The following is a 12,814-nucleotide window of genomic DNA, read 5'->3' on the forward strand; positions in this document are numbered from 1 at the left end:
GCCTCCTCCGTCTCTACACCGTTCCGTCTCCTAATCCTCGCGACTTTGACCACCAATGACCCACCATCACTTCCCATCACTCCCCATCCCCTCGCAAGTCAACGAGAGACCAGGCAGGGCTTCCTGCCGTACTGATGTCTTCAGCTCCCCTTGTGTTACGAGCGGACCTGGGTCACTCAGACGCTCACCAGTGCTCCCCCACCCCCCTCCGATCAGCACCAGTGCGCCCAATACCCATTCAGGAGCGAGTGCAGGAATCCGGTGATATTGCCACAGCAGGTTTAGAACCAGCGATAACTGAGACGCAGTAAAAACCTTACCTGTGGAGTGGTGAGGTTTGGCCACGCCCCAGACACAGACAAAGACCAACAGTAAACGGCTGTCCATCGTGTTAGAAGATTGCCGCAGACAGGGGTTCCACTTGTCGTCTTGTCCTTGGGAGAGAAATGCCAGCTGTATTATTTACAGACGGGTGTCGCTGCTCCGATGTGCTCAGTCACTGCCGTCTTGGGAGGGTTGCAGAGAAAGACAAGCCCGGTAGCAGGCCATTCAGCCCCATATGTCTATACTATTCAGCTCACATGTCTTTACTATCCTTTCTGCTTCACAGCAGCCTCTTCATTTGACCCACTTACATTCCCCCACCCCCCCCCCCCCCCCCCCCCCCCCGCCTTCCTGAATTCCCCGGATTAGCGCCTCTGCTGATCACTTCACAGAGCCGGAGGTAGCAAGAGCAACGCTCCCCCCACTCTCCGGCCGATGTCCCCAGTTTCATGTTGGAGGTAGGAACAGACTTGGGAATGTTGATAAAGTGCTTACCCAGGAAAGACTTTGAATTGAACCATCAACATCTGGTCTTTAACCTCAAGGATATGCTCTGGCGTTTGACATTTCCAACCTAGGATACGCTGTCCATATCTTTCATATTTATAAACTCATCTATCAGCTCTCTCCTCAACCTCCAATTCTCCACGGAAAATAATCCATCTTTTTTCAACGCCTCCTTGTAGCTAAAAAGCTACACGGAGTGGTTGGAAAATTGTCATGCAGAGCTAAAGGCACAGCATCTGTAGTTTTAAGCAGCAGTGGTAAGAATAAGTTCGGCAAACCTACTTGTCCAATTACATTAGCAACCAGTGTCCGCACACAATTGCTCGTTGGGGGTTATGATTGCAGTTTCCCAAACCTTCATTTCCCGTTTAGCCCCACCGGTCAGCCCACTGAACTTGCTTGCTTTAACCTCTTCAGATGGTTCAACTTTGTCAACTCTACCTCATTACTATTGTAGATCCCACCACATTGCCGACAATGTTAACCCCTTCCGAGTATCTCGAGTAAATCTACCCCAAATTATATTGGTTAACTCCGTCCCCCTCCCCGCACCCACACCCTCGTTCAAGTGCTACCTGCCCCTCTGCTCCAGGTGAGACCCCAATCTTCTCACAATTTAAAACTCTCCCATCTACATCGGATTTGCAGCCATTCATTCCTCTGCCCTATCCTCCTATTCCTCTTCTCAGTAATGCTGGCCGCTGGAAGTAATATAGACACTAATACCATGGAGCTCCTGTTTTTATCAACCTTCTTGTAACCATCTTGTAAGTTCACTTTGCGGGTCCTCATCCTTTTGATTTCCAATGTCGTTGGTAGCATGGATCAGACAGCCGACAACCGCATCTAGGTTCTCACAATACCCTCCCAGAGCAGAAGTAGCACAGGTTATGTACAGATAATGTACAGATCCTAGGACTGGATGGTCTGGGTTAGCTGTCCTGAACTCAGATTCCATCTCTCATAGTAATCATCGGAACATAAGGCTTTACTCTGCAGCCTATGTCCTCGCTGTGACATAATCCCTCATCTACCGAAGAACATAATCTACCAGAGATCATTTCGTGGTTCCACTCCCCCAATCGCAGGCTACACTCAAAGTACAGCAAAGGTTGCTCACCTTCCGCAGGGTCCTCACGGGAGCTGAAGAACCTTCTCCTGCTCCGTGTTTATATCCAGGCAGCTATGGGATGGCTCCGCGCCCCATCGGTCACGTGTCGACCAGAGCCGCCTTTCCATTGGCCAGTCGCCTCGTACCATTTGCTCATTCTTGGGCAATGGGGCATTGCGCAAGTGCGAATGAAAGGCGAGAGAGTGTGCAATGTGAGGCGGCCGTTATTCGGGCAATGTGAGGCAAGAGAAACGTTCCACGATAAAGCGGAAGTGTGGAGATGGTGGGAGCTCATGGCTGGGTCGGGCGGTCGGGACAATGGGGGAAATCGACCTTTGGAGGAACACGACACAGTACTAAGGACGTAGGAATTCATGGGGATGATATTCATGGGCTGAGTCTACAGAGTCAGGACTTTTACTTCCACAAAGCTATGTCATCGAACATAACACGGGCATATTTCTCCAGTTATTTAAATATTCAATACTCTCTAAATAAAGATACCCGCCTTCATAACATCTTACCAATAGACACATGGACATAGATACATTGACAATAGGTATAGGCTTACGCCATTCGGCCCTTCGAGCCAGCACCGCTTTTCAATGTAATCATCCGCGTTGGTACCCCCGTTCCTGCCTTCTCCCCATATCCCTTGATTCTGTTAATCCGAAGAGCTCTATCTTATTATCTTTTGAATTAATCCATTAAATCGGCCTCCATTACCTTTTGAGTCAGAGAGTTCCACAAATTCACAACTCTCTGGGTGTTACAGTTTTTCCTCATCTCATTTCAAAATGGTTTACTCCTTATTCTTAAACTGTGGTCCGCTGTTCTGGAATCCCCCTACACCGGGAACATGTTTCCTGCCTCTAGCATGTTCAATCACTTAATAATTGTATATGTTTCAATAAGAATCCCTCTCATCCTTGTAAATTCCAGTGTATACAAGCCCAGTCGCTCCATTCGTTCAACTTATCTCGGGAATTAACCTCGTGAACCTACGCTGAACTCACTCAATAGCAAGAATGTCGTTCCTCAAATTTGGAGACCAAAACTGCACACAATATTCCAGGTGTGGCCTCACCAGGGCCCTGTACAACTGCAGAAGGACCTCTTTCCTCCCATACTCAACTCCTCCTGTTATGAACGCCAAAATGCCGGAAAATCATGCTTGACTAATCTTCTGGAATATTTTGAGGATGACAGTAGGCAAATGGACAACAAATTCCAGAAGATTATTCAAGCATGATTTCCCCTTCGTAAATCCATGATGGCTTGGACCCATCATGTTCCTGCTATCCAAATGCGCCGCTACTACATCTTTAGTAATCGACTCATGCATCTTCGATGTCAGGCCAACTGATCTATAATTACCTGCTCCCTCTCTCGCTCCTTTCGTAAATAGTGGGATAACATTAGCTACCCCCCCCAATCCACGGGAACGGACCCAGAATCTAGAGAACATTAGAAAATGATTCAATTTTGAATGCCTGGTACGAGGGTGGGTGTGAGCGAGCACCGCGTACAATATCTTGGCGGGGTGTTTATGAGAACAGCACATCCAGGTTTTGGTTGCTGGTTAGAATTGGCCAACGTATAGAATGTTTAATCTGCCAGGATTACAGGCCTCGAACCCAAGCTTCCCGGTTCCCAGGTGGAAAAGTCCAATAAGGCTTCACAGTTGAGCTAAAAAAAACAGGACAGGGAAGCCGCCCTTCAATGTTAGTCGGCAGCTACGTCAACTGGAAGAGATTCTGCATCATTTCAGCCAGACAGATCTGTGGACAGGAAGGGTTTGGAGAGATATGTGTAAGATGCAAGTAAATCGGACTAGCTCAGCGTGTCAACTTGGTCGACAAGGACAAGGTGGGCCGCGGGGCCGGTCTCTATGCAGAACAGCTCTACGACTGTGGCTCTGTCGATTTTGACGAGCTGCCGATCTTCACAACCCATGCGCGTGGGAGTCCGATCAGCCAATGGGCCACACAATCTCACAGCTGACCCCTACCTCAGCTCACCTTGGCGGAGGTCTGTGAGCAGTTGGTAAAGACATAGCTGATAAAAAAAACTCAGTTGAATAGATCCGTGATACACAGAACGGCAGTCTTCCCGCTGACATACTGGAGAACCCCCTCCCTTTCCACCCACCCACTCTGTCATAGATGACGAACCACTTCGTTTAGCCTGATGCAGCCAAATAATGGAGCTGAAGGAATGGGTATCGAAGTAAACGTTATGGCAGGGAGAGAGAGTCCAAGTCCGATCGAACCATCACTTGAATGCCCCCGAGTCCCCCTTCATGTCTGTCTGCCGTAACCGTTCACCCTTTGTTCACATAGAGTAGCTCCATTTTTGTTTCGAATAGTCATGGCCATGTATCTAGCTTCATATCGCTCCGTGTGTCCTCAGGGGGAGCAGAGCAAACCCATTGGATCCTCTGCTCCTGGCGGTGGCGTCGTTAGATGTACTTATCATAGAAATAGATCAATATTTGAAAGATTGAGGAATTGGTGGTCACGGGGCATTGGAAGAGAAGGAAGGTTGACACCAGCATTAATCAGCCACCATTATATAAAATGACGACGTGAGCCACTGAAATATTGAACTAAACACGAGGTGCTGGAGGAACGCAGCGGGTCAGGCAGTGTCTGTGGAGGGAACGGACAAAGGACGTTTTGAAGCAAGACCCTTCCTCAACCGGGATGCCATTGTGTCTGGGAAGTCAAATCCTACTCATATTTACAAGTATTTGTGAACCAGTGTCCTCTTGTTCTTAAATGGTGATATATAATACTAAATCTTCGACAGGAGGGAACACTTTTGTAAATCGACACTGAGGACACCTCGGGATCATGCCATCTCATACACTCCAGAGTAGGCATCGTTTATAGTAATCCTATAGAGAGGGTTCCTGGCGCCAGATAGATAGATAGATAGATAGATAGATAGATAGATAGATAGATAGATAGATAGATAGATAGATAGATAGATAGATAGATAGATAGATAGATAGATAGATAGATAGATAGATAGATAGATAGATAGATAGATAGATAGATAGATAGATAGATATGCCATTTACTGTCACTATACATGTACAATGAGATTAAAAGCAGCTCGTACTCAGTGCATACATATAATTTAGTACAACAAACAAGAAGCAGAAAACAAAAACAAAAGGGAGAGGGGGGGGGGGGGGGGGGGTAGGTGCACAATAGAAACATAGAAACAAAGAAAATAGGTGCAGGAGTAGGCCATTCGTCCCTTCGAGCCTGCACCACCATTCAATATGATCATGGCTGATAATCCAACTCAGTATCCTGTAAGTTTCTATAAGATCTTCGCTCAATGTTCCCTATGTTGGACGAGTCCAGAACCAGGGGGCCACTGTCTTAGAAAAAAAGGGAGGTCATTTAATACTGGTGAGAAAAAAGGTTTTCTCCCAGAGAGTTGTGAATTTTAGTGGAATACCCTGCCACAGAGGGCAGTGGAGGCCAAATCACTGGATGGATTTAATAGAGAGTTAGATAGAGCTCTAGGGGCTAGTGGAGTCAAGGGATATGGGGAGAAGGCAGGCACGGGTTATTGATAGGGGACAATCAGCCATGATCACAATGAATGGCGGTGCTGGCTCGAAGGGCCAAATGGCCTCCTCCTGCACACATCTTTTATGTTTCTATGTTTCTATGTTTCTATGCTTCTAAACTTCTAAATTTCAGCGAGTACAAGCCGAGTCTATCCAGTCTTTCTTCATATGAAACTCCTGTCATCCCAGGAATCAGTCTGGTGAACCTTCTCTGTTCTCCCTGTATGGAAAGTATGTCATTCCTCAGATTAGGAGACCAAAACTGTACACAATACTCCAGGTGTAGTCTCACCAAGATCCTGTACAACTGCAGTAGAACCTCCCTGCTCCTATACTCAAATCCTCAAATCCTCAAACAGACCCTCAATCCTCAAACTATACGCAAACAGATGGCTCAACAGATAAATATTTAGTCTGTTGTCACGTGTACCGAGGTACAGGGAAACGCTATTTGTTGCGTGCTAACCAGTCAACCGAAAGACAATGCATGATTACAATCGGGCCGTCCACAGACATACGATAATGGGAATAATATTTAGTGTAAGACAAAGTGCAGGAAATCCGATTTATGATAACCAGAGGGTCCCCAGTGAGATCTATGTGTGGTTACAGAATGTTAACCTACTGATCGTTTCACATAAACATGTTACCTCCTATCCCACGAGCTTTGACTTTCCACGTTAACCTTTAATGCAGCATCCACTCAATTACCTGAAAGTCATAGATTTGTACAAGCCCTTCAGTCGAACCGACCACGAAAGCCACCCCTGCATTCATTTCCTATCTCTTTCTACTCTGCGCAATAAGTACGTTACCAGATGCCTCTTAAATGCTACACTTTTACTGCCTGAGCCACCTGCTCTGGCAGCTCAACCCAGAAAGCAAATAGCTTTCGTGTGAAAAAATATACCTCTCAGATCTCCTCCAAATCCCACACCTATCACCGTAAACCCACGTCCTCCAGTTTTACACACCCTTTCCATGAAAAACAAATTATGTGTATCTATGTGCAAGAAATAACTGCGGATGCTGGTTTAAATCGAAGGTGGACACAAAATGCTGGAGTAACTCAGTGGGTCAGGCAGCATTTCCGGAGAGAAGGAATGGGTCACGTTTCGGTTCGAGACCCTTCTACCTTCTGTCTATCTATGCTTGTCGTGATTTTATATTTATTGTGTCATCGCTCGGCCTCTTTTGGCCAAAGAAAAATCGCATAACCCCATCCCATTTGTGTTCATAACCCAATCTCAGCAATCCACCCACCAGTGCATCTCTCCCGAACTCCCTCTATTTCCCTCTAGAATCTTCACATATCTGTCGGAAATCTCAGAATAGTTTATCCTCCTGCAGAATAACCTTTAATAACCGACAATTAAATTGACTCTTGAATAGCTTAAAAGGGGAGGGAGAGAGAAAATGGGGAATTACAGAACAGTCAGTATAACATCGGTAGTGGGGAAACTGCCAGAGTGGGTTATTCAAGATGGGATAGCAGCACATTTGGAAAGTGGTGAAATAATTGGACAAAGTCCGCATGGATTTATGAAAGGTAAATCATGTCTGACGAATCTTATAACATTTGTCGAGGATGTAACTAGTAGAGTGGATAAGGGAGAACCAGTGGATGTGTTATACAGTATCTGGACTTTCCGAAGGCTTTCGACTAGGTCCCACATTAGAGATTAGTATACAAACTGAAAGCACACGGTATTGGGGGTTCAGTATTGATGTGGATAGAGAACTGGCTGGCAGACAGGAAGCAAGGAGTACGAGTTAACGGGTCCTTTTCCGAATGGCAGGCAGTGACTAGTGGGGTACCGCAAGGCTCAGTGCTGGGACCCCAGCTATTTACAATATATATGAATTATTTGGACGAGGGGATTCAATGCAATATCTCCAAGTTTGCGGATGACACGAAGCTGGGGTGGCAGTGTTAGCTGTGAGGAGGATGCTAGGAGGCTTCAATGTGCCTTGGATAGGCTGGGTGAGTGGGAAAATGCATGGCAGATGCAGTATAATGTGGATAAATGTGAGGTTATCCACTTTGGTGGCAAAAACAGGAAAGTAGACTATTAACTAAATGGTGGCCGATTAGGAAAAGGGGAATGCAACGAGGCCTGGGTGTCATGGTACACCAGTCGTTGAAAGTAGGCATGCAGGTTCACCGGCAGTGAAGAAAGCGAATGGTAGGTTAGCATTCATAGCAAACGGATTTGAGTATAGGAGCAGGGAGGTTCTACTGCAGTTGTACATGGTCTTGGTTAGATCACACCTGGCGTATTGCGTACAGTTTTGGTCTCCAAATCTGAGAAAATACATTCTTGCCAAAGAGGGATTACAGAGAAGGTTCACCAAAGTGATTCCAGGGATGTCAGCACTTTCATATGAAGAAAGACTGGATAGAATCGGTTTGTACTCGCTAGAAATTAGAAGATTGAGGGGAGTTCTTATAGAAACTTACAAAATTCTTAAGGGGTTGGACAGACTAGATGCAGGAAGATTGTTCCCGGTGTTGGGGAAGTTTCCGACAGATATGTGACGATTCTAGAGGGAACTAGAGGGAGTTCGGGAGAGATGCACTGGTGGGTGGATTGCTGAGATAGGGTTATGAACACAATATAAGGGGTCACCGTTTAAGGATAAAGGGAAATCCTTTAGGACCGAGATGAGAAGAACATTTTTCACACAGAGAGTGGTGAATCTCTGGAACTCTCTGCCACAGAAGGTAGTTGAGGCCATTTCATTGGCTATATTTAAGAGGGAGTTAGATGTGGCCCTTGTGGCTAAAGGGATCTGGGGGTATGAAGAGAAGGCAGGTACATGATACTGAGTATGATGATCAGCCATGACCATATTGAATGGCGGTGCAGGCTCGAAGGGCCGAATGGCCTACCCCTGCACCTATTTTCTATGTTTCTATGTTTCTATCCACCAGTTTCCCCTTCATCCACAATTCATCCAATTTCAGATAACTGCAATATTTTATTGAAACACGATTCTCTCTCAGAATCTGCCTGATGATCATATTTTCGCCAGGTCCTGCTGTAAGACATTAAACATTTCCCCAGGAATCATAATCAGACAGCACAGAGAAAGCTTACATGGCTTTCGGCTCAAGCCGTGCATAGCATCCAGGATGCCCATGCTAAACAAGTTCCATTTATTCACGTTTGACCAATATTCCTCTAAACCTTTCCTATCCACTTACCTAGCTAAATGTCTATTAAATGTGGTTATCGTACCTGCCTCAACCACTTTCTCGGGCAGCTCGTTCCATATTTCCAACACCCTTGGTGTGCAAAAGGCTGCCCAACAGATTCTCATTAAATCTTTCCCCAACCTAGAGAAAAATAATGTGATTGCACCCTAAATTTCCTCACGACTTTATACACCTCGAAACGATCAGCATTCAGCTTATTATGCTCCGAGGAAGAAAGTCCTTGCATGCACAATCTCTCCTTAAAGCTCAATCCCCTGTGTTTGGTCAATTGCCTTGTAAATCATGCTTTACAACTTAATGCATATTTCCCATAGCAGTGTGACCAGAACTGAACACAATTCTCCAAGTGTCACTTTTAACCAACATCTTCTACAAATGCAACTTCTATAACCACCGATGAATGATGAAGACCCCTGCGCCAAAAGCCTTCTTCGACATTTTGTCCAACTGCGCTGTCGCTTTCAGGGAACTAACTGTGTACTTTAACTCCGAAGTCTATACATTTGACGCCATTCCCTAGGGCCTAATGGTTCATTTTGAACTTATCTGAATTATATTAATTTTTTCCACTTCCGATGCTGACCCACTGTGAATGTTGATCATCATATTCGCTGCGTTATGGCGAAGATGGTGTCATCTTCAGACCTACTAGTCACTTATTTTACATTCTCAGCCAAATCGTTGAAGTAGATGACAAGCAAAAGGGCCCAAGACAAGCTCCTTGACACACCACACACCACCCTTTAGTCCTAAAATCCTTCCACCATAGTCATCTGTTTTCTACCATTAACCTAATTAAAGAATGATACAGTCAGAGAATCGTACAGCAGGGAAGAGTCAATCGGCCAAACGCACCCATACCGACCAAATTGCCCCATCTAGTTTCACCTGCCCACGTTTACTGCACGTCACACTAAATACTTTAGGTACAGATACCTGACCAAATGTCTTTTCAATATCGTTGTGGTATCCCAACTACTTTCTCCGGCCATTGGTATTGTATATTCACTGCTCACTGAGTGAAAATGTTGCCCCTCGGTTTCCTATTAAATCTCCACCCCTCTCATCTTAACTATATGCCCGCTGGTTCTTAGTCCCTTACTCAATGTATAAATACTGTATTCACCTTATCTACGCCCTTGATGTTACACACCTCGATAAGATTTCCGCTCAGTTTCCTGAGGTCCTATGAATACACTTCAGGCCTTCGAATCCTAGTAATTTCCTCGTAAATATCTGCAGTCTTTCCATGCTAATGACATACTTCATGTAGCAGCGTAACAAAACGGAAGAAAATACTCCAACTATGGCCTCACCAACGTGGTATACAACGGTATCACAGCATCCCAAATTATTATCAATTTGGATTGACCAGCCGGATGCTGGTCAATATATCTAAAACTTTCTAAACCACCCTACCCACCTTAGATGACACTTGCAGAGAACTATGTACCTGCACCCCATAGATTCCTCTGTTCCACAACACCCCAGGCCCCCCGGCATTCACAGTGAAGGCCGTGCCCTGGTTTGACTTCCTAAAATGCAACACGTCACACTTATCTGTATTAAACTCAATTTCCCATTTTGCGGCCCACTTGCTCTGCTGATCAAAATCATGTTGTAACTCTTGATAACCCTTCTCTGTATATTGTACCACTTGCTATATTATCTTCACTGTCATATCATCTATTTTAGTATCATCAGCAAACTTACTAAGCATGCCTTCTACATTTTTACCCAAATCGTTGATATAAACCACAACCCTCTGACCATTTGTCTCCTTTCTACAGTCAAAGCTAAATCCAATTAGCATGTTCACTTTGAATTTCATGCGATCTAACCTTCCAGAAGAGCATACCATGTATAATCTTCTAAAAGGCATTGCTAAAGACCAAGTGAAACATAACATCCCAACTTATGTACTAAGTTATTTGTCTGATGAATGATAGCGTGCCAAACGCTTTCTTTACCACGCTATCTACATGTGATTATCAGGCAACTCTACCCTCAAATGTATTACTCTCCACGAGGTCCTCCCATTAACTGTGCCGGTTATCTTCCCAAAATGCACATCGCACACTTGCCTGAATAACAATCTAAGTTCTCATAATTGTCATTCCTCGGCACACTTGAGACATGGTCTCCCATGTACAACACCACTTTCACTATCCTCAATCCTGAATCATCCCCGTTTATCCAAATATATATATATAGGTTCCGACGCTGCAGACTAACCTAGTTTGCGCAAGCTTATGTAGCTGACAATCTTTAATCCATCAGCGTTCTGGTGAACCTTCTGTCAGAGGTTATGGGGAGAAGGCAGGACAATTGGGTTAGGAAGGAGAGATGGATCAGCCATGATTGAATGGTGGTGTAGATTCAATAAGCCGAATGGACTAATTCTACTCCTATCATTTATGATCACCCTTCCTATAACAGGTTGGCCATAACTGCACATATGACGAACCAAAGGTTTTATAACGCTGCAGCATAACCTGCCATGCATGACTTCTACCTCATTGGAGACCCTTGGACTATATTTAATGGGATTTTACGTGACTTTATCTTGCACTAAATGTTATTCATTTTATCCGGTATCTGCACACTGTGGACGGCTTCATTGTGATCACATATAGTCCTTCAGCTGATGGTTGGTACGCAACAAAGGTTTTCACTGCATCTCGGTATACGTGACAATAAACTAAACTAAACTAAACTAAACTAACCTACACTAAACTGAATTAAACTAAACTAAACTAATCTGGTCTAAACTAAACTAAACTAAACTAAACTAAACTTGCCCAAAATTTATCTGACAAAAATCTCTAAATACGAATACAAACACGGACTAAATCTGCATTCACTCTGACCCCGGTCCAAAACCTAGGAATGATTTCGTGTGCCAGGGAATCCAGTGAGGAGTAGTAAACGGTGAGCAAGAAATTACATGCGTAAAGCAAGTTACAATGACCACCAGGTTCCCCACACATTGAAGTGAATGGGATCCAGCGCAGGTTTTTCACAATGTCTCTGTATTGTTACGGATGCTTGTGGATAAGAGGCTTGTGGATAGCCTCAGTAAACCTGTTGCGGCCAAGGGTCTCTCAAGGACCTTGGGGGAGGCCGTCTCTCCATGAGGAAGTGCTGTCCGTCCACATTTCACAAGCATCTACACAACCGACAGTTTGCCTGTTGAGCAATCGGCTCCTTTCCCAATTGTCAGTTTGTGGGAGCCACGTTCCGCTGGAGGTGAAGCAGAAGTTTCTCAACCTGACGCAACGGTGGCTCAATGGGACGTCCCGCTCAGGGAGCCGCACGCAAAGAACTGACCACCGCGAGAGAGTTCGTACAGACGGACCACTGGACAGGACTTGGACATACTGACCACCGGGAGTGGATTCGGATAACCATATATCCATATAACCATATAACAATTACAGCTCGGAAACAGGCCATCTCGACCCTTCTAGTCCGTGCCGAACACGTATTCTCCCCTAGTCCCATACACCTGCGTTCAGACCATAACCCTCCATACCTTTCCCGTCCATATAACTATCCAATTTATTTTTAAATGATAAAAACGAACCTGCCTCCACCACCTTCACTGGAAGCTCATTCCACACAGACACCACTCTCTGAGTAAAGAAGTCCCCCCTCATGTTACCCCTAAACTTCTGTCCCTTAATTCTCAAGTCATGTCCCCTTGTTTGAATCTTCCCTACTCTCAGTGGGAAAAGCTTATCCACGTCAACTCTGTCTATCCCTCTCATCATTTTAAAGACCTCTATCAAGCCCCCCCTTAACCTTCTGCCCTCCAAAGAATAAAGCCCTAACTTGTTCATCCTTTCTCTGTAACTTAGTTACTGAAACCCAGGCAACATTCTAGTAAATCTCGTCTGTACTCTCTCTATTTTGTTGACTGATAAACTGAACACCGGGATAGGGTTCGGACAGAGTGACCATTGAGTAGGGCTCAGGGTGCGCATCACCTTGTGAGGGGCAGCTCAGGCTGAATCACACCGTGGGACGGGCGCTGGTGACGGGCAATATACCTGTACCCTTA

At 45.2% G+C, this 12,814-nt stretch overlaps 1 protein-coding gene across 2 annotated transcripts in view; it reads right to left on the reverse strand.

The window, feature by feature from the left end:
- The window catches only part of LOC129716144 (fucolectin-1-like), a 5,157-nt gene extending 3,156 nt beyond the window's left edge, over nucleotides 1–2,001 (reverse strand). For both annotated transcript variants that reach the window (XM_055666026.1, XM_055666024.1), the window contains exons 1-2: nucleotides 1,952–2,001; nucleotides 321–434 (exon numbers count right to left, since the gene is read on the reverse strand). In XM_055666026.1, coding sequence (XP_055522001.1) covers nucleotides 321–387 — 67 coding nt within the window. In that variant the 5' untranslated portion in view covers nucleotides 388–434; nucleotides 1,952–2,001. The remainder of the gene's footprint in view (nucleotides 1–320; nucleotides 435–1,951) is intronic.
- Nucleotides 2,002–12,814: the final 10,813 nt, after the last annotated feature.

This window comes from Leucoraja erinacea, chromosome 2, assembly GCF_028641065.1.
Source record: "Leucoraja erinacea ecotype New England chromosome 2, Leri_hhj_1, whole genome shotgun sequence".
In the NCBI taxonomy this organism is placed as follows: Eukaryota; Metazoa; Chordata; class Chondrichthyes; order Rajiformes; family Rajidae; genus Leucoraja; species Leucoraja erinaceus.